Source organism: Polypterus senegalus, chromosome 3, assembly GCF_016835505.1.
Source record: "Polypterus senegalus isolate Bchr_013 chromosome 3, ASM1683550v1, whole genome shotgun sequence".
In the NCBI taxonomy this organism is placed as follows: Eukaryota; Metazoa; Chordata; class Cladistia; order Polypteriformes; family Polypteridae; genus Polypterus; species Polypterus senegalus.
In genome coordinates, this window is record NC_053156.1 from 285639361 (window position 1) to 285661534 (window position 22174).

The following is a 22174-nucleotide window of genomic DNA, read 5'->3' on the forward strand; positions in this document are numbered from 1 at the left end:
ATCTTGCATTCTGAGTTTGATCGTATTACACAAGTTGTTAATCAATGTGGAATATGTATATAAAGATTCCTATAGACCCAAAGGCCTGAACAGTCATTCATTTAAACATCTGTAACTAAAATGTGAACTCTGGACAAAATAACTCTTCTAGTGTATAAGCATATGCAATGCTTGATCCAATCACAAGAGACTAAATCTTCCCTTAAAAACGAGGTACATGTTCTTCTGCACATCCCCGTGGAACAGGAAGCTAACCATCTCTCTTGGAAGCAAGAACACTATTTCTTTGCAAATGAAAGCTAATCTCCATACTGTACAACCTTAGTGCTGAAAGCTCTGAACTGTTAAGAAGCTTGAGAGTTCCAAATCACAAAGTCACAAAAACCCAGCTAATGACAAGAGCAAATCTTTATAAATAAAAAGATGTATTCCTTACAAAAATATTCACAGAGCTTCTTGTTGTTAGAGGAGCACAAAGGGCAAGAAGTAATTGCCTGCAAAAAGCAAAGGCAAGCCCAGGAGAACAAAGTCTGAATACAAAATTTAAAGAGTGATCAAGAACAGAGCAAAAGGGTCAGAAATACAATAAATCATAAAAGCATAAATATAGTCTCAAAGAAAGACTCAAACTCCCAGGTGCATTCAAATGAACTGCAAGGATTATGTGTCCCCCACCCCCTTTATAGGGCTTGGGGGAGTCCCTTGTGGTAAAGGGAACATGGCCCTGCCTCTTGGGGAAACACTCACAAAACACAATGCACATAACATAGGCATTGGGAATACAGCAAATAATAAACAAAAGTAACATTAACACACATCAAAGACTAAAAATGAACAAAAAATTAAAAAAAAAAATATGAACCCCAGCCAGGGAAGGAACCAGCTCTCAAATCTAGTCCTCCAAGCTTAAGCTCAGTGCTAGTGATGTAGCCCATTCTAGGAAAACTGAGAAGCAGCCTTACTTAAGAAGTGGACTTCAAAACCTAAACTCTTATGCCAGAAAACAGGTTAGCTTTAAGATACAAAGTTGCAGCAGTCACAGCAAACAGATAAGGAAAACAACTCCACACCATGGCCACAAAGGACTATGAAACCAAAACAAATATAAGAAAAGGTCTCAACTTGAACCAGGAACAAACAACATACAAAATAGTCAGCAAACTTCCAGCTAAAGATTTGGTTTATCATGTTTGACTGTTACTGTGTGCCAGGCTGTGGTAATGACTGTGTTAGGCAATCTTCTAGCTTTACAAAGCATGTAACTTATTTAAAAGGCAAAAGTCATGCGTGCAGGCTAATGTTTTAGCCTACAATCACCCATAACCATGTATTTAAAAAAGACCCAGCTGACTTTGACATCATGCTAAAAGTCCAGAATTAATAAAATAAAGAAAACCTTTTGTAAAATAGTACTAACAAACTTTTACTCTAACAGGAAATCTTGTAGTTATGGACCGATGGAATACCGCCATTTTCCAGCTTGACTAAAACTAAAGTAACAAACTAAACCTAATGTAAAAAGTGTAGCATTACATCTATTTGAAGGTAGACCATTTAAAAATTTTACTGTGTGTTAGGGCTAATTTCTACATTGCTTTCAATGCTGCCATGAATAAGAAAAGCAATTATCATCTTGAGCAAAGATTTAGAACATGGATGAAATAAAGTACATAAACCACACTGAAATTAAATACATACATTAAATTGGTGGTAGAACCATTATCCATCCACCCATTATCCAAACCGCTATATCCTAACTACTGTACATGGGTAGCGCTGTTGCCTCGCAGTAAGGAGACCTGGGTTTGCTTCCCGGGTCCTCCCTGCGTGGAGTTTGCATGTTTTCCCTGTGTCTGTGTGGGGTTTCCTCCGGGTACTCTGGTCTCCTCCCATAGTCCAAAGACATGCACGTTAGGTGCATTGACGATTCTAAATTGTCTCTAGTGTGTGCTTGGTGTGTAGGGGTGTGTGTGTGTGTGTGCACCCTGCGGTGGGCTATTTTTGTGTTTATATTTATACTTCCAGCTGATAATTACCAAAGATTGTAAAGTTTTACATCTTTTCTTTATATGGCAATAAACATCCCTGTAAAAGATTAACATTCTCAAACTTTTTAAATTGTAATATTTTAGATGCATGTTCTTTGTCCTTTCCAATTTCACACTAGAATTACCAGAGTCTATGAAAAAACTTGTATATCCGGCCCACCTAAAAACTGTTTGCACCTCTCCGCCAGCGTCTTTTGTCATCTAAATGTGCTGATAAAGACAAACTGTAAGCAGCTGGCTATTCCATTCCCCGACCGACTTAGAACGTGCACAAACTTCTCCCAGCTCATGCCTTGATTGATTTTCTGGGAGTAAAGTGGAGTTTTAGAGTGAAAATAATAGATCGTTATTTGAAACACACGTATTTCATGTGTTTTCTGTTTCTACAGTAATCTGTGTAATCACATTGTTAAAACAGAAACTTTTTCATATTTTAGTAATAAATGTTACAAAATGTAGGCATAATCTATAAAATGTGTGAAGCCTTAAGTCCGAAGACCAAATAAACACTTTCACAAAAGGTTCAAGAGCAATACAACAGCTTCCGTGGTGTGGCGTACCAGTAAGATTTGCCAGAGACCCGAGTTCGATTCCCTGCTGAATGCCAGAACGCCACAGAAGCTGTTGTATTGTTTTTGAACCTTTTGTGAAAGTGTTGATTTGATCTTTGGACTTAAGGCTTCAGACATTTTATAGTTTATGCCTACATTTTGTAACATTTATTACTAAAATATGAAAAAGTTTCTGTTTTAACAATGTGTTTACACCGATTACTGTAGAAACGAAACACACATGAAATGCGTGTGTTCCAAATAATGACCTATTATTTCTACTCTAAAACTCCACTTCACTCCCAGATAATCAATCAAGGCATGAGCTGGGAGAAGTTTGTGCACGTTCTAACTCGGTGGGGGGATGGAATAGCCAGCTGCTTTCAGCTTGTCTTTATCAGCACATTTAGATGACAGAAGACACTGGCGGAAAGGTGCGAATGGATTTAAGGTGGGCTGGATCTACGGGTTTTTTCATAGGCTCTGCTAATTCTAGTGTGAACAAGTAAACTAAACTCATTCTAGTGCTTGAGAACACAAATGTAAATGGTTATGTTAGCATGACTGCAGAAATCACATTCTAAAACACCCTGTCTAAATTTAAAATTTACCTTCAGGTTTAGTTACATGTTACATAGTTTGTTATAAATTTACAAGCATTATTGTAAGAACATTCACTACTATAGAACACATTGTAAACTATGGCCATCACATTAATATTCAAATATATATTATGCCATGAATTTTCAAAACTGGATTGAAAAGTACCATTGGTCCAAGAGATTATGATATGCTAACATCCACCTGAGTGCGGAAGCATATTAGGGCCACAGAGAAGAAAGAGAAAAAAAAATAGTGACACAGTGAAGAAAAAAAAATAGGGACACAGTGAAGAAAAAAAAAGTGTAGGTCGACAATAAAGTTGACTTTATTCTTGGCATTTCCACTTTAATCTTGACGCTTATGTAGAGAATAAAGTCAAAATGTTGATTTTATTCTCTTAGTTTATTTTGTCATTAAAGTAAAATGTCATAAACATAATTTTAAAATCAATGTTTCATTTACTAGATTTTTGACATAATTTTGCTTGTTTGTCATCACGAATGCCAGGACAATGATATCATCACTAATAAACATCATAAAAGCTCTACAGATAATTTGCTTCTTTACCAAGTAGGCCCTAGTGGTAATATTCTTGTATTGATTATGACTTTTTCCTGACATTTTGCCTTTGTATTTGTCTTTGACTTTTAATTTTAATTGGTTAGTTCTGATTAACTTCCCTGCTTTGACTTTGGTTCATTTCTGACCAGACCTTTGGTTCTTGAATCATTTTCTGGTTTTCCAGTCTGCTCACAATAATCTTGGGAGAAACTATTAAATGCCCATAAGAGATACTACATTTTTGTATCAAAATTAAATTGAATCAAATTCAATGATAACTAATTCATGGATAACAAAATGCACATATATTAGTATAGTATGTAAACAAATTTTTGCTAGCATTTTACAATTTCGTGTAGTTAAAAACCTAGCACAGATAGGATTGCAGTGACTGAAATAGCTTTCATGAACATCAAAATCCAAATCAATTTACAGTAATCCCTCCTCGATTGCGGGGGTTGCGTTCCAGAACCCCCGAAAAAGACGAAAATCCGCGAAGTAGAAACCATATGTTTGTGTAGTTATTTTTATATATTTTAAGCCCTTATAAACTCTCCCACACTGTTAACATTATTAGAGCCCTCTAGACATGAAATAACACCCTTTAGTCAAAAGTTTAAACTGTCCTCTATGACAAGACAGAGATGACAGTTCTTTCTCACAATTAAAAGAATGCAAATAGATCTTCTTCTCTTCAGGAGCAGAGAATTTCAGAGGGAGAGAGAGAGAGAGAGCTCGCAAAGAAAAGCAAACAATCAAAAAATCAATACTTGTGCGTTTAAGTTTGCCGTGGTATTTTTAGAGGAGCGTCAGTATCTTCTAAGCAAACAGCCCCTGTGCAAACAGCCCCTCTGCTCACATCTCCTCCGTCAGGCGCAGAGAACGTCAGAGAGGGTGAGAGAGAGGCAGAGACAAGCAAACAATCAAGCTCCGCGCGGGATGCATATCTTATAGCATTGAGGAGTTTTAGTTAATATGTAATACATGCTCTGATTGGGTAGCTTCTAAGCCATCCGCCAATAGCGTCTCTTGTATGAAATCAATAGGGCAACCAAACTGAGGAAGCGTGTAGCATAAATTAAAAGACCCATTGTCTGCAGAAATCCGCGAACCAGCGAAAAATCTGTGATATATATTTAGATGTGCTTACATTTAAAATCCGCGATAGAGTGAAACCGCGAAAGTCAAAGCGCGATATAGCGAGGGATTACTGTACACACAAAATTGCATTAATTAATGCATGATTGCTAGCAGCTGTTTGTGGTGGTTTTCAATTATTACTCATATTTTTTAAACATAAATGTTTTGAAAGAAGTTTCTGATGTGAAGGTAAAATCTACTGTATACTGAAATCTGCCCTTGAACACTACTCTGAGATGGACATGTAAAAAATGAATATTTACAGGTTGAAATAATTACCTTAAGGTATATTTTAAACAGGAAATTAATTAGCCGTTGAGGTTTCTCTGCTTTACTTATTTTCAAATGTGAGTTTCTGTAATTTCAAGAGTATACAAAGTGCTCTGTTCTAAGTACTGCTATGAAACTGTAACTTTACTAAATATATTTCTTTGAAGAATAAGTGTATTAAATGTAAAAAAAAAAAAAATCAGTTGATACAAAGCCGAATTATTTCATACAAGCAGAAAGACAATAAAAGGTACTTGTGCATTTTACGTGAACACACCTAAAAACAGAAAATAATAACATTAACAGGGAACATTTAGGAACTTTGGGTAGATATTATTCACAGTAAATGGCCAAATGTTCTGTGTTAAAGGCTAATATTTAAATTGAGCTTTAAAAGTAGAAAGAGATTAGAAGCTGTAACAAATCTGAGTAGCTTGTTTCACAGGTGAAAAAATCAGAATATCAAACGGAATAATTGTTTTTATTTATAATCCATAAGTATAGATGATGCAGAGGTAATAAAATCTATGGATGTAAAGTATGTGTAGTAAGTACAGGTGGGTCTCAGTTTACAGTGGTCTCGACTTACAGCAATTATGTACTCGTGAACGAGCACATAAAACGTCAATATCTAGTGACTTCTGTTTTACACCTATGAAGTAAATTTGTTCTGATGAATACATAGATCTACTGTACATTTTCAGTAACTTTGTATACTTAAGAATATTGTACATTTCATAGATCTATATGATATAATTTAGTGTTCTAAATAATACTTTAAAATGTGAACAAAACTTATTATGAACTAACATGTTCTGTATAGTAAAAAATAACAAAAACAATCACAAAAATCAGAAACACTTACACATGCTCATTTTCTTTGTGGATCTTTCAAAGGTTTCCTTTAGCAAACTGCACAAGTGCCTTGTAGCATTGTTCCTGTATTTTAAAGAAATAAGTGTGAAAATGTTCAAGGTACAATACAAATACAACAGTTACTGTTTTTGTACATGCACAAATAATTCATTATGCGCATTTTGAACAATTGCCTTTGTCATTAATTACCAAGATGATTCCATGTATTGACTGGCACACCTTTATGTTAGAAGAGTCATGTTTTAAACATACACAAAAATAGAAATATCAAATGCTTACTTAAAGGAATATAATTCAATTTTAAGTTCAGTCAAACATTTCTAATGACAGCATGAATTTGTGTGCAATCCTTGTCTAATTAAAACACTTTAGTTTATTACAAATTTAAGACAATAATTTTTATAGCATTTTACACAATTCAAAGTAAAATGTTTAAAACAGGCAACTATTTTTCTGGGATGGCTAATAAAATGCTAATATACAAATCAGTAAAGCATCAATACGTAATTATATTATTATTGCACAAGGAATATGACATGTTTTATGATATATTTGAGATCAAAACGTTCCTATTACAAAATCAAGTTATAACTTGCAAAGGAAAAATAAAAAAGTAAAAGTCCAGGATTTGTTGTACCCAAGCATTGCTTTACTATATACCTATGCAAAACGTTAATTTATATGTAAAAAGTACCATTGTATCTGCAGTCTTCACAACACAAAATTCTTTGGCTTCTGTAAAAGATTACAGGAAAGAGACCTTGACTGTGTAATTTGACAGCTAAAAGCTATGTCACATCCTTGCTAATATGACACTCTTTCACGGGTCAGCCCCCACTCAAAGCATCTGTCAAAAACCTGCCACTCAGTAGCAGAGTCAAAATGAGGCGTATAAGATATAAAAGTTTTTTTGTTGGTGGAATGGTTTGAGAAATATTTTTCACAAAATTAAATAATGGCACAAATGAATAAATATATTGTGAAATGTGATAACTAAATACATGTACATAATACAAAATCATGGGTATGCATAAATTAAGTGTGTCATAAAATGTATGCTTATTATTTATGTATTTATTAATTTCCTTTATTTATTTCAGTGAAACCACAAGCAACATGAAATGTGCCTTAAAACGAACACTGTCATTTTTCATATTTGAAAGTTGACAGGATGGGCTTTAGTCATCATTTGAAACATTTATCACAGACAGTTCAGACGCAGAGTTTTGAGAAAACTGATTAATTCATAGGTTTCTGAAGTAGATGATTTGCGCAATCATTTTAGATAAATTGTCTTGCACATGTCTTCCATGGAACGACACAGTCACAATTTTCAGCATGTTTTGCATGCCTTGGGAATTTTGTGACTCAAACACATATGTATACACTGATTTTCTGCTACCACCTTACATTATTACCTTGTGTTACTCCATAATGCTTCAAACCCCTGTGTAAGTATTACTTTCACCAACTTTAATTCTCTATCAGTTGCACTTAAAGGTACTGTATACTGTATCTCCAAATAAATTTCAAATGCAACTTTAAATGCAAGCAGAAGTTTTTAAAATAAAGAACAAAGCATTTAATATAGCAAAATGCAATTTATGTGAAGGAGAAATTTCAAGGTTGAGATTCTGTTTCTATAAAGTTAACTGTGTCATTAGTTGATTCAGAGATTCACTCTTTTTTTTTTGTCGAAGGCCAGCATTTTCAAGTAAAACCTTTGTTGAAGCTTCAGTTTTCATGTGTCGTGCTAAGTAGCAGCGTATGTGTCACAAGAACTCCTTGACTTACAGGTATACAGTGGGTAAAAAAAAGTCAAAATTATATATGCATGGTGTAGTGTTTAGGTGCATGTGGGAACTTAGTTAACTGATATTAAAGTTGGTTCATATTATGCTTTTTAATTACTTAATCAAGGAGTCACTTCTCACATTTTTTATTAAACTTTTTATAACAATAACTCATTCAAAAATAAGTAATTCATTGTAGTTTCTTTTTTTATAATAAAAGGAATCATATAAAGAAAAATATCCCAATGCAATAAAAACACAGTCTTCTCTTTCTCTGTGTCAAATAATACCACACCACTCATTTACACACTAAATGCCTTCTATAATATATAAAAACATTTTAAAGCCCCTTCCTTTCAAAAATCCCACAGTACAGTGGGAAAAGGATTTCTTACTTAACATTTCAGAAAAGGACTGGAACGTTGCTATGCACAGAATTCACTCTAGCTCCATATGCACAAAGCATATAATTATTCAACTTTAAAGCACATCTATCTCATTTAAAATTGTCCAAAATGTTTCCAGCCTCAAAGGGTCACAAGTTTTGGGCATGCACCAAATTAAAATCATTCTGGACCAAAATTCTTAAATGCCTATAAGACACCCTGGTGTCACAATGACTCCTAATCTATTAACAGCTATCTTTGGTGTAGTCCCAGATGGGTTTAAAGTGGAGAAGGACATATAAACTGTATCAACTTAACTGAAGATTAAATATTTTACTGCATCAAAAATAAATTAAAATTAATACAATTGTATGGATGAGACTGCAGATTCACCAATGGTTTTCAATAGAAGATTTCAGAATTTCAAAACTTTGAACAGCACATTTTGCTTTGAGAGATTTCCACATAAAATTGTATGGATGAGACTGCAGATTCGCCAATGGTTTTCAATAGAAGATTTCAGAATTTCAAAACTTTGAACAGCACATTTTGCTTTGAGAGATTTCCACAAAAATGTCCTGAAGAATTAGTGCGCCATATTTCAACAAAACTGGTCCACTGACGGCAGAGTTCTTTTGTGCAAACAGACTTGGCTATCACAATAGGTGCTTCACACATTATATTAAAAATAAACCAAAAAGAAAAAATATTACTAATACAGAAAAAGCACATATACTACAAGCATTTATATGTATATCTCTTGTTGGTATTGCATTACTGTCACTGTATTGAGATGTGCAATTAAACATTTTATTCAACACATGAAAATAAACTTGACACACCTATCTGAAACTAAAATCCGAAGATCAGACAGTGCTCCCCTACTGGGCAAGCAATAAATTCTGATTCCCTTCCTTGACTACTTTATCATGAAAGCTTCTGTCAGCACTGTGTACCAGGGAGGACAGTGAAAGTCTTCAGAGCAAAACCTTATCTTTTATAGGTGGGAGAAGGAACAGACTGATTTGTGAGAGAGGTCAAAAATAATTATTTTTTTAAAAAAACAGCCAGCCTCTAACATATCAAAGTTCAGTACTTCAGTACTTATGTTTAACATAGTATTTTTCACAAAGAAATTCTAACTTCATACAATATCTACTGAGATACTAAGTTAAAGATAATGTTATTTTCCACATTTATTTGCATTCATATATTAAGCTTAATTTCCATTTTGTACTATGATGCAAATCTGTATGTATGTATGTACACATTATTTAAAAATTTATATAAATCACCCATCTCTTGTATGAAAGCATTAAATGTAAGGATCTTGGCAATTGTGTAATATAAATCTAAAATATTAATTCATATAAACGAAAAAGAACCTACTTAATTTTTTGATCTTTATTTTCACTGATCACTTCCTCCAATTTCATTCCCAGACGCTCAATTTCAAACTAAAACAAAGAAGACAATTACTGCTATATACACACATTAAGCCCAAAATATTGACAAGACAATACAAGACTGGTTATTCAGTTTTTAAAGAAATACACATTAAGTACATGATAACCCAACACTAAACTAATCAGTTAAAGGCTAACAGTACAAAGTCTTTCAGCAATAAGAGGCATACAGTATTTAAGGTTCTCAGGAATAGCCAATATAAGCTTGAAAAAAGATAAATAACAACAATAACAATAATAGCTGGCTGCTCAAATCTGCGTTTAGTGCTCCCCTCAGCCTGAAAACTCAGTTCTGAACAGTTTAATCTCAAGAAGTCATGCAGGTCATGTGTTCCTTATCTACAGAATGTTAACAGGATGGGCTCAGTAAAATACAACAGTTAAATTGCAATGTAAGAGGTATACCAAAAACATTTATATCAATGGTAAAAAACATCTTAAAAAATAAAATAATATTTACATGCAATTCCTGAATGGTTTTGTATTGTGTCTCAATTGTTTTTTTATTTTCTTGAATTGTCTTTTCCTTCAGTTGAGTTTCATATTCTGTGTTAACTTTCCACCTCTTTATCTTCTCCATTTCCTGATATAATTTACTATAAAGCTGACCGACATTTTCTACATTCTAAAGAAAGAAAAAGGGAAACCACATTAAGAACATTATATTTAAAAAATAAAGTCAGTTGTAATTTTTTACATGCAATATCTATACTTTATTATGTACATACAGTAGGTAAAGAGGTACAGATGAAATGTATGGTAATATGAGAGAAAGAAAATGTAGGATACTTTGTCTGTATCCCTAAACAACCAATATTGGATGAATACATTTTGTAGGTAAAGTAATTAAAGACTTTTCATATCTTGGTTGCATATGTGTGCACACTATTTAATGTTCCAAGGTAGATTCCTTTGCTTTTAGTACAACAGTCTGCTGGGATAGGTGTTTTTGGAAATGTACAGTATTACACTATTCTTTGCAGCAGAGTTTAGGTTCAGTGAAATTTAGAGGGATCTGCTACACAAGTCCCTGTTCAGGAGACGTTAGAAAATTACAGTATCTAAAGGACTGGGGTTTAGGATTCAACTGGGTCACTCCCAAATAGTGATTTTCCTTTCTTTAAGCTAATGGTTCAGTTTTCTTTGTGCTTCAAATTGGTCATATTAAATCCAATCCTTTACCTTCAGCTCACTGGGTCTAACAACAAAAATTTTTAAATGCCTATTAGACAGCCTTGGTGTCAAAAGCCCTCCTAATCCACTAACAGTTGTGTTTGGTTTACTTCCAGAAGGGTTTAAAGTGGAGAAGGAAAAACAAACTGCAATTGCCTTTACTTCACTACTATCACGCAGACTTGTCTTACTCAACTGGAAGAATCCTAACCCACCTCTTTCAACTCAGTGGGTAACTGATGTTATATACTATATGAAACTGGAAAAAATCTAATTCTCACATAGATGATCTGTTCAAAACTTTGTTATTGATTAGGTCCTGCCTTTTTTTTTTAATTTTAGAATAAGCAGTTACAGTATATTGGGGAGAAAAGACTCCTTTCTCTCTTTACTACTCTTTAACAGTTTTCTCTGGTCGTTCCTCTCTTTCTCATGGGTGGGGGTTGGTTTGATGTTAGTTTTGTTAAGTTTAACTTGATTGTATGGAATATTATATGCCTTTAATAAATTCAATAATATATATACATATATATATATATATATATATATATATATATATATATATATATATATATATATATATATATATATATATATATATATATATATATATATATATAATATATATAAACACACTGTATTTTACCTGAGTCTCTTTTACTGGAAAAACATGCAACTTCTTAATGACAGGATCTAAAAAAATAAAAATGTTAAGCATGTTTTATTACAAAACTAATCAAAATTGGCTCATCTGAACTGAAGGAGAGACAAAAGAACGATTTGTATAATATTTTACAAATAATTTAGAACAAATATTGAAAATAGGACTTTAATATTTTACATTGTGTTTATTTTTTCTTTTTGTAATGATTTCCATGGATATTGGCATACATCTATATGCCAATGAAAAAATGGCATCTTTTTCAGTTGCTGTTGATGATGACTTGAAAGGAGTAAGCATATAAATAAATAAATAAAAAATACTTATAAAACCAATGGATAGAACGCATGGAAACCCAAGTTTAAGGATTCACACAACAACAGAACATTTAAAACTATGCCAATAAAATAAAATGATCTGATTGCTTTCACAGGTCCACAAAATATTTATTAAACAATATATTTAAATCACAATGATGCATATGAATGAGAAACAGAAGGAAAACCAAATTAAATAAAAAATTATTAACCAGAGATGAACAGTATCAAATATGTTACTCCTATTGAAAATGTTCAGTTTTTGCATCACCCATTTTCAGTGCTTAGGACACTACTCCTGTTACTTTTGAAAAATGCTGTTTACAAAAGAAGCTGTAAGGACTGCATCCATATGAACAGCTTCCTCTGTACTGCTTATGCAAGTGACAATATTTATGAAAGAGAATTGATTGAGAAGATGGCAAGGAGACATCCAAAATTCATGCTGGGGCCATAACTCAGAAAATTATAATTAAATAATCAAATTTCGGGGCATGTAGTCAAAATCACTGTCAAAGACCAAAGTTAAGTTGTAAGCCAAAAAGGAATCACTTAGCCAGAGACGCAAAAGAGGAGACATTAGTTATAATCAGAAGGGAGGAAAAAATTGACATAACCAATAAATTAAAAATGAACAATATCAAGTAATAGTTATTTTTTCCTTTTGTCAATCCAGTCTTGGATGAAGAGAGATATGTGGCACCAAATTTTAAAACTTTGTGCTAATGAGATCATAACGTGCAACCTCGGGAATCGACATGCGAACAAAGGAACACAATGTCCTAGCAACCAGTCTCCATTCATGTATAATTTTGCTGATTTTAAATTTTACATGCTGAGAATTTGGTTATATATCCTATTCGTAAATATATTTTGGCATAATTAAATTATTCCATCCACTTTATTTGAACCCAGTTTTTCCACAAGACTGTGGATATTCAGAACCTTCTCTTGATAGTAATGAACACGTGGCAGGAAACAACAATTGAAGGGTACCACTCACTGCAAAGCATACTTATGCAGACATCATGAGATTAGATGACATGAACCCTTATATTTGTAGCAGAACTGTCCACAAATATTTGAGATTAAGATGTTTTATATTTAAAATGCATCACTTAAATATGTATAAAAATACATGTTAAATTATGGGAGCTATATGTACATTTATAAATATACTAGACATTAAGCCTGTTACAATAACAGGCGCTAGAACAGTAGTGCATAAACATTAATAGGAACAGTCTGTATTAAATGGCAAGGAACCTTGACCTCATTCTGTTTCTTATCTTAATTTTTTTTGTCAAAAATATTTTTGCAAGAAGCCTAAAGCAAAATAATAAAAATAAAATAGAAACGTATATGACAACACAGTAAGTATAATTAATATTGTCTTAGTGTAAAACTTTGTAACAATCTGTAAGACACAATATCTGAAGAAGATATTTAGGTAAAATGTTATTTTTTTACCTCATGAAATTTATCTATACAATTTCATTATAGACAACATTTCTTGTAAATATTCTGTCTGAGTTTGGCAACAGTTTGCCTTGTTCAGGACCATCTACAACCTTGACAACAACATCTGGAAAACTTCTAACTTTTGATAATGCAACATATAACTGACTGTGGCTGAATACTGGTTCTGGCAAGTAAATACCATCTATTTCTAAGGTTTGCTCTTCTGAGACTTGTCATGTTGTTAGTCGATACATCCGTAATATTTTCTTTTACAGTAATACTGGCTTGTATGTGGCTGTAATATGCGTCAATGTATTGTGTGTCTTTAATTTTCTCTCGCAGTAATACTGGTTTGTATTTCCGTAAAATGCCTGTAATTTTCTTGGACAGTAATATTGGCTTTGTTGTCCGTAATATGACTTTAATTTTCTATCACAACATTGGACAATCAGCAGAGTGTCCCCAGCAAATGATGTAATGTGTGGCGTGTAGCTGATAATTGTGCCTGTGGCGTCTCCCCAGCAAGTACTGTTTAGCTCCTCAGCAAGTATTTTAATCTGTGCTGGCATGCAGCTGATTATTGTATGTGAGGCGTCTCCACAGCAACGGATTTTATGTGCGCGGCCGCGACTACCCAATCAGCACTCTCCCCAGCAATGTTGTCCTTTATTTCTTATCATGCTCGGCCGTGGCAAGGCCATTCACTGTGTGTGTGTGTGTGTGTCCACGGTGCCGTATGCAAGGGCGGGGCACGGTGCGATTCATGGTGCGGCCCGCGCATGCGCACTTCACCAGAAGACACACACACACGGACACCTGGACGCACTCAGGGGTTTTATTAAAGAGGATGTTGTTTTTCAAATAAATTATTCAACTTCTAAACTTTTACTTTACCTGGATTTGAAAGTTTAGTAGGTCCTGCTTTTAGAAATGGTACAGCAGCCTCTTTCTTCTCTGAGTATTTGCTTACAGCCTGTGAAAATTAAAATGATAAATATGCAATATATGTTCATAAGGTGTCTCAGTGGTGGCCATAAAATCTGTTAAGCAGAAAATACTGCACATTTTCGTTCATCAGCCAAACACAAACACATGCACATAAACAAAATACAGATTAAAGAGGAATATGCAAAATGTATTTGTATCTATACAAAATAACTGACATATACTAGGAGTACTGAATCATGAACAGGTTTGTGCTGCCCTTGCCTGTTTATACGAATAGAGAGTAATTTTATCCATCACAAAATTAGGCTTTTATGACCTTTCACTTATTTTCAGGTCATACTCTTTACACTACTTAGCTCTTGTCAAATTTATTTTACAAACTAATCTTAATCCATGCGTCCATTTTCCCCAACCCACTTCTCTAGGGCAAGGTCATGGGCAGATGCAGCCTATTCCAACAATTTAAAGGTGGAATGCAGAAACAGCACCTGGACTTGTGCCACTGCATGGCAGTGTAAACACCCCCTCCCCCAAATGCTCTCACTAGGGACAATTTAGCAAAGGCAATTCACCTAACCTGCATGTCTGGACTGTGGAAGAACACCAGTGCACCCAAAGGAAACCTGCATGGACATGGGGAGAACATGTAAAGTACACATTGGGAAATCATGGGACCCAAACCCCAGATTACAGTTGTTATCCATGCACCACCATGCTGCACCACTTTAAATAAACTTTAGAACATAAAATATTTAATAAACAAAACACATTATTTATATCATCAAGGTTCATACACCTTTGATAGTGAAAATGTAGGCAGCAGTGAAAATCAATATTATTCAGTGCATCAGTGTAGTCTGTGTATATAATAAGCTTTGAACTCATATAAATAGGCAATTTATGAAATATTTTTTCATACGCTAAATATCTATATTTACAAAGTTTAGTATATTTATGGTATACTTACCTGTACTCATTTTTCTTATTAGTAGTAGGAGTAGCAGTACCACTATAATGCATTGCTTGTTTTTTCCTTTTTATAATGCATTACTTTCTTTTTGTTCTCATTCTTGTGTTATATCTAAAAAAAACATTTCTTGTCTTCAAAGTTCTTTGTTTTTCAGAGATTTCTAGAAAAGGGATTGTGATGCTCCTAGTTAAATACTGATTGGTTTATTGTTTTATTGAGCCCCTAAATGACTGGACCAAAGACACAGTGGAGCACCACAACTACCGTCTTAACTGAGCTTTTGAATTGTCTATAACCTTCTAACTTTACATGTCTTCTTATGATGCTGTTAGATTGTACAGACAACAGCTAGAGCACTGGTAGCAGCTCACCTAACTGCTACTTTCAGCGCTGTTCAGCTCTTTTTGTGGGTCTCCTGACACAGCCTGATTGTGAGTTTATATGTTGAAAGATTCTGCAAAGCAACCTAAGCATAAATTTATTATTTGCTCCATGACTGACTAGTGCTATTATTTTGGCACTGTTGTTATGTCGAGATGATACTGTAAATAGAAATACTTTTCTGCAGTGTGGTTCCCAGCTTTGAACCTGGACTATATGTTGAGTAAACATTCCCCAATGGAAAGTATGCTGAACCTGCATTTTCTCTCTCCAGGTGTTACTACACCCAATCCCAAACATATACACCTAAATTTACAAACTACAAGGTCAATACAAAAACATTCTGATATACTTTAAAGAGTAATAATATTATCACCTTAGAATATTCTCCCAATTTCTCATCTTCAGAAAAGCTTTTATCTTGTTCCAGTGAGGTATCCTCTCTTAATCCTAGGTCTAACCTTACTGGAAGCAGTATTTGTGATTATTGCCCTACTACATTAATTGGAAATGTAAGGTACTACCTAAAGTTTTGTAGAGGATCTTAAAGGTAAAGGCTAAAGGCTAAGTCTTCCCATGGGTGTTATCTACACTTGACCACAAGCAGAAGTATAGTCCTACCCTAGATTAAAAAAGTATAGATACTCAATAACCCTTATAAACCACCTAAACATTTGTTCTGTATTTAAATGAAGTTACAAAAGTTCTTCGCAGATTTTCACCTATCGCAGTGGGCTCTGGAACGCAACCCCCGCGATCGAGGAGGGATTACTGTATTGTAGAAATGAAGCTGGACAGTTTAACATCCATGGCAGAGTGACAGGCGCTGAACAAGCTCCTGTCAATCATGGAGAATCCACTGGATACACTGAAAAGTGTCATCTCCAGGCAGAAGAGCAGCTTCAGCGACAGACTGCTGTTACCATCCTGCTCCACTGACAGACTGAGGAGATTGTTCCTCCCCAATACTATGTGACTCTTCAATTCCACCCGGTTGGGGACATTAACATTATTCAAAGCTATTGTCTGTTTTTACCTGCATTTTTATCACTCTTTAATTTAATATTGTTTTTTGTATCTGTATGCTGCTGCTGGATTATGTGAATTTCCTCTTGGGGATTAATAAAGTATCAATCTATCTATCTAAAACGCTGTTACACCCTTTAATGTGATCTACTATCGTCCACACTAGAATTCAGAGCAGTTGTCATGTAACCAGTGTGCTGTATGAACTGCAAATTCCTGATGGCAGTCTGTCATTAGGTGCTTCTGGGCAAACAGCAAACAAACTAGTACTTCTTTTTCTCCATCAGATGATGGAACCAAAAAAAAGGGAAGTAAAACATAAAATGTACTGCCGGGTTACTTTTAGATTACACGCTTGAACATAAAAATGTAAACGTTTTCCTTTAGGATGATGTGAAAATAAAATCAATGACTATACTATATACTGTAGGTACTATAACTTTGTCTCTTAAACATTACTTGCCTTTTTTACATTGACAATGCTATGTACTAGGGTTTTTGTTTTATTTTTGAGTCCTCTAAAACAGTATCTTGGGAAGCAAGGAACTTTTTTAAGTTAGTTAAAAATATTCTAAAAGATTAAAAACATATCTTTTGGTAGATGTGGTAGTAAAGCTTTTTTTTTTTTAATTCCTAGACAAAAACAAGAATATTAATTACGGCTGGTCTCTTCACTACATCTCCTTTGGTAATGCTATATACAGTGTATAATATTAAAGACTGAAACACTTAAGAGTCATTTATTATTACAAGTCAAGTCTTGTAAGTTATATATTTTATTAAATAAGGTTTTGAAATTGAGAACGATTCCTATAAAAAACATCACAGCATTTCAAGACAAGGGTTTACCTGAACAGAACCAATGTTTGTAGTATTTTCTTGAGGTTTTACAGCTAAAAGGGAGTTGAAATTCATCCTGGGAGGTAAAAAGAGTTTAACAGGTCTCTCTGTTTCCATCTTGCACTTTAGAGACTAGAAAAAAATTAACAAGTAATAAACATCATGAAACATGTGGCAGCATCCAATTTACATTAACAAATTATGGTTTATTCATATTTTTGTGGGAGCAGGGAAGCTTCAGTAGAAAAAAGGAAAGCAAGAGAAACACCGGACAATGATCAGGTAGTCCTGATTTCTCACTCTGCCAAGTGAATAAAATGAAGTGGTAATGTAATTTTTGTAGAAGGTAATGCTTGAAAAAAATAAAAGATTTTCAGAATGTTTAAACTAGTTTAATTGTTTAAGACTAACAATAGACTGTCTTTTTGTTTAAACTGACAAAAATAATTACCCATTACAACTCATTATTCTGCATTAATTTGAAACTTCTTAGTTAAATTTCCAAAATGTACAATTTTTAATAAAAATATATTTTCATTGTTTCTCACCTTATGCATTTCGCATAACACAAATTCTGAACCAAATGAGAGCAGTAAAATAGCACATGTGCATTATTTTTCATTTGTGATCAAATTTACTTGAATTAATCAGTTTACAAAAAGAGTTACTGCTTTCATTGAATAAATAGTCCTACATTTAAAATACCCCCATTCTACTTTTTACACATTTAAAAACATTTTAAGCACTTTTGTTTTTCCTACATACAGTACCTATGATAGGATGTCAACATCTGACAAGCTGTAATTCAAAAAGTTTGTCATTCTTCTTCCAATTTTTACAGTTCAGAGTTTTAAATGACACGGGGGGGAGCCTTCTCAAGTCCTAGAGAAAGAGTTGCTTTAATTAAACACTTTTTGCTAAAGTAAAAAAGGTTTCTGGTTAGTAAGTTAATAAATTCAACAAATGGCAAGCAAATAAAAATAATAATAACAACTGTTGAATTCCCCCAAATGAATCAACAGCCATCACATATTTTACTTCAAACTACAGTAATTAGGCAGTCCTTAATTTTCAACCTAGAAGCAGGACATAAAACAGGAAAACAGACGTTCAAACATGTTTTCTCATTTCCAGCATTTGACATATTGACTGCTTGAAATGAGGCATTCATAGGTTGATGATTTAGTCATTATAAGTACTTCTCAGTGTAGACTTTGTAGAGTCACCCAATATAAAAAAAGATCTATTAGAGAATGGTAATGTAAATTTGTGCTTGTAACCTAAATTTATAATAACATTCACTGGAGAAAGCAATATATAATATTAAAAGACTATTTGATGATTTTAGGTTTGGTTTTCAGCACTTACAACATACAAATGTGAAAACACTATATGCATCTATCAATTTTTACTGCCTGTTTTTTTTCCCTGTTTAAAGGAACCCGAGTGAATATCAGATGCATTTTATGAACCAACTATCAATGGGATGCCAGTTGGTCAGCAAATACCTACAACTTTCTTAGCATCTAAAAGGAACTTTGATTTAATTTTTTTTAATGCATGATTGGCTGTTGTTTTGTCCAGGATTTGCCTTTTCTTTGCTGTTAGGAGATATATGTCTATGATGCACTAATTCTTGGCACCCACTCTGGTATCATATCCTTTATTAATATCTTTTCAAAGGATACTGAGCATGTTAGTTGGCTAAGAAAGACCTGCACTTCCAAATATTTCAAGCTGAAGGAAGCTAATGGCAAGTAATGGTGGACCTGGCTCTCTGACTTTCAACATCATTCTGTGCCAATTGAGTGAAATGAATGATCCTGTCAAAGCACAACAATGGGTACATAGTGCTTAAATGTCTCATAGCTTCATCCATTAAAGTGAAACAGAGTTTTTTACTAAGATTTCTGACTGGTTACTGTAACAGTATGGCAGTAAACATAGGAATGGACTGGGCCAGTTCCCAGGATGACATTGTTCATGGAAGTGTGCTGTTTTCTATCTCCAGAGGACTGGGAAATTTCTCACATTGCTCAGTGCGTCTGAGCCCATCTCCTCCAGGTGGCTGGTTCATGTCTCAGGAGATGCATTTGCCAGAGGATCACAGAGATAACCGTTGGTAGGAAACTGTTACAGAGTTGTTTTTTCATTAAAATCGGATGGGCTACTAGACACTTGTTAGGATATCACCGATTCTTGGCATAACTTTGCTTGTTTTAGGAACACATTTCCTTTCAGTTGTCTGCACTTTTTCATTGATAGAATAAATATGTAAATAAAGGTGTTAAACCACTAAATACCACTTCCAGAGAACAGAATGTTGTACGACTAATCTGCAGTTGTGAACACAGATAGTCTGGGGTTTTTTTAAGACAGATATACATTCTTGACCACTGAAGGATAGGTTTATTTGTAGAAATAAAAACTATGCTGTGAGATTTATTTGGGCAAGGAAGACATAACTTTCAATGTAATCATGAGAGTCGCAAGTATTGCATGTTGATTAGCACATACAAGTAAGAATTTCATTTTTTACCTTTAACAATAATAACCTTATAAAAGGTCTCAATCCAATTCTGAGTTTCAGTTTGGGTGCCTGGGTGTATCCTAGCAGCATTAGGTTCAAGGCTGAGCCAACGCTGGACAGAGAGCCATGTTGCTAATTTAAACAGCCAATAAAACAAACTTGCACGGTGTGGGAGGTAAACCAGTGTGACCCGCTGGTCCGTGAATGCTAAACCACTCGACATCTTGCATATTTCATTGCTATGGCTGTAGTAAGAAGTCAAGCAAAATGACACCTTTTATTGGCTAACTAAAAAGATTACAACATGCAAGCTTTCGAGGCAACTCAGGACCCTTCTTCAGGCAAGATGTAACACAGAAACTTGAGTTCTATGTGTTTATATACTCACTAGGACTGAATGATTAAATATGCTGTCCGAAAGTAAACTTCATTAGTCAAACTGACAGTAACTAAAGGTAACGCACATATGTTAACTTTACAAACAGTTTTCTAGGTTTGAACGCCGCGTCTACAGCATTAGATTCCTAATACGGTTTGTCCGTCGTACTATAAACTTGTGGTCTGAATGAGATGTGCCGATTGTTAGATTATAAGATTTAAAGGTAGCATTAGGTTCAAGGCTGAGCCAACTCTGGACAGGGCGCCATGTTGTTAATTTAAATAGCCAATACAACAAACTTGCACCGTGTGGGAGGTAAACCGGTGTGACCCGCTGGCCCGTGAAGCAGCAATGCTAACCGCTCAACATCTTGAATATTTTATTGCTCTGCCCAGTATTACTAAATATGTCGCCCGAAAGTAAACTTCATAGGATTATTAGACAAAAGGTAACGCACACATGCCAACTGTACAACTTTACGTTTTCAAGGTTTTAAAGCCGTCTACAGCATACAATAAAATTCCTAAAAACGGTTTTGCCCGTCGTATTGGAAACTTGCGGTTTGAACGAGATGTGCCGGTTGTTAGATTTAAAGGTGGATCTTTTTTTAGATTAATATTAACGATATGGCTTACAGGTCTCCTAAACGCCCGTGCTTCCAATCAACCCAACAACCAAACTGATTAGTCAGTATAACACTGGAAACAGCGTTACAGAAAAAAATTATAAGTACAAAAACATACTGTTATATACGTGCATAATATTAAAAGAAGTATCGCTCTATGCGGATATTATGCTTAAAGTAATACTTACTATATACAGCCAGTTAGCGCACAGCAGTCACAAACGCACCAAACCACATCAAAATCAAAAGATGCCGGTCTGTGTGTGAAGTGGGCGCGAGGCACAGGAGTGCAGACACGTGGCGTCACGTGACCAGCCGCGAGTCTCCTGGCCCACTCGCGCTTAATGAAGCTGCACCGGAACCGGAGTTGATGTCGTGAACGGGTCAGTTACACATGTTGAAGCGTCGTATACCCGCGAAGGCCAATGTCTGTCAGAAAAACTCGCCCCTCAGGAACCGATTTTGTTGAGCTGTGTCTCGCCTGATGTTTATAGAAATGTGTCGGGACAGTTCACTTTTCGTTGCGATATCTCGAACAGATCGCGCTCAACGAAGTTTTAAAATGTCACAATTTCCAGTTTCCGTTGGCGAATTTACGAACTTGTCCATCATAAAACGGAAAAAAAACCTTTTGTGTGAATTCTGAATTAAGAATCAGTTTGCTGTTTTCAGTTTTACCTCGAGAGATGGTTTCTTGAACTTGTATGTCTATTAATTTCCCAAATATTAAGAACATCAATCAGAGATAACTGTGTACTTTGCCAGAGGTGTTCAGCTTGTCGTCTGTCGTGCTGGATTTTAATTTTTAATGTGAAATATGTTAACGGATGTCTTTCAGATGAAACCCAGAACAATAGGGAACTTAAAAATATGTTTACGAATGGCTCTTTCCTTGCTTTCAACAGACTGCACTAAACTCAGTATTTGTTTCCAAGGCATTTGTCAGCCTGTTGTGTGCATGGAATATTTATTTGGCAGCACATACAGGTGTCAGCAGGTCTTCTCACAAATGGCGGTTTTTTGAAGCAACCAAGATTACATCTTGCCTGAGAAGAAGAGGCCTGAATTGCCTCAGAAGCTTGAATATTGTAATCTTTTTAGTTAGCCAATTAAAGGTGTCGTTTTGCTTGACTTCTCATTAAAGCAAGTACAGAATTGTACTAACAGTT

General features: G+C 34.6%; 1 protein-coding gene across 7 annotated transcripts in view; it reads right to left on the reverse strand.

The window, feature by feature from the left end:
- sycp1 (synaptonemal complex protein 1) overlaps positions 1-21375 on the reverse strand; it is an 89531-nt gene extending 68156 nt beyond the window's left edge. For 5 of the 7 annotated variants that reach the window (XM_039749353.1, XM_039749352.1, XM_039749355.1 and 2 more), the window contains exons 1-8: positions 21194-21375; positions 18242-18353; positions 17481-17603; positions 14201-14279; positions 11514-11560; positions 10155-10319; positions 9618-9685; positions 6039-6112 (exon numbers count right to left, since the gene is read on the reverse strand). In XM_039749353.1, coding sequence (XP_039605287.1) covers positions 6039-6112; positions 9618-9685; positions 10155-10319; positions 11514-11560; positions 14201-14279; positions 17481-17588 — 541 coding nt within the window. In that variant the 5' untranslated portion in view covers positions 17589-17603; positions 18242-18353; positions 21194-21375. Of the gene's footprint in view, positions 1-6038; positions 6113-9617; positions 9686-10154; positions 10320-11513; positions 11561-14200; positions 14280-14831; positions 14878-17480; positions 17604-18241; positions 18354-21193 lie in introns of those variants that run through there. The other 2 variants (XM_039749349.1, XM_039749351.1) reach the window with 2 other exon arrangements.
- Between the last annotated feature and the right edge of the window lie 799 nt (positions 21376-22174).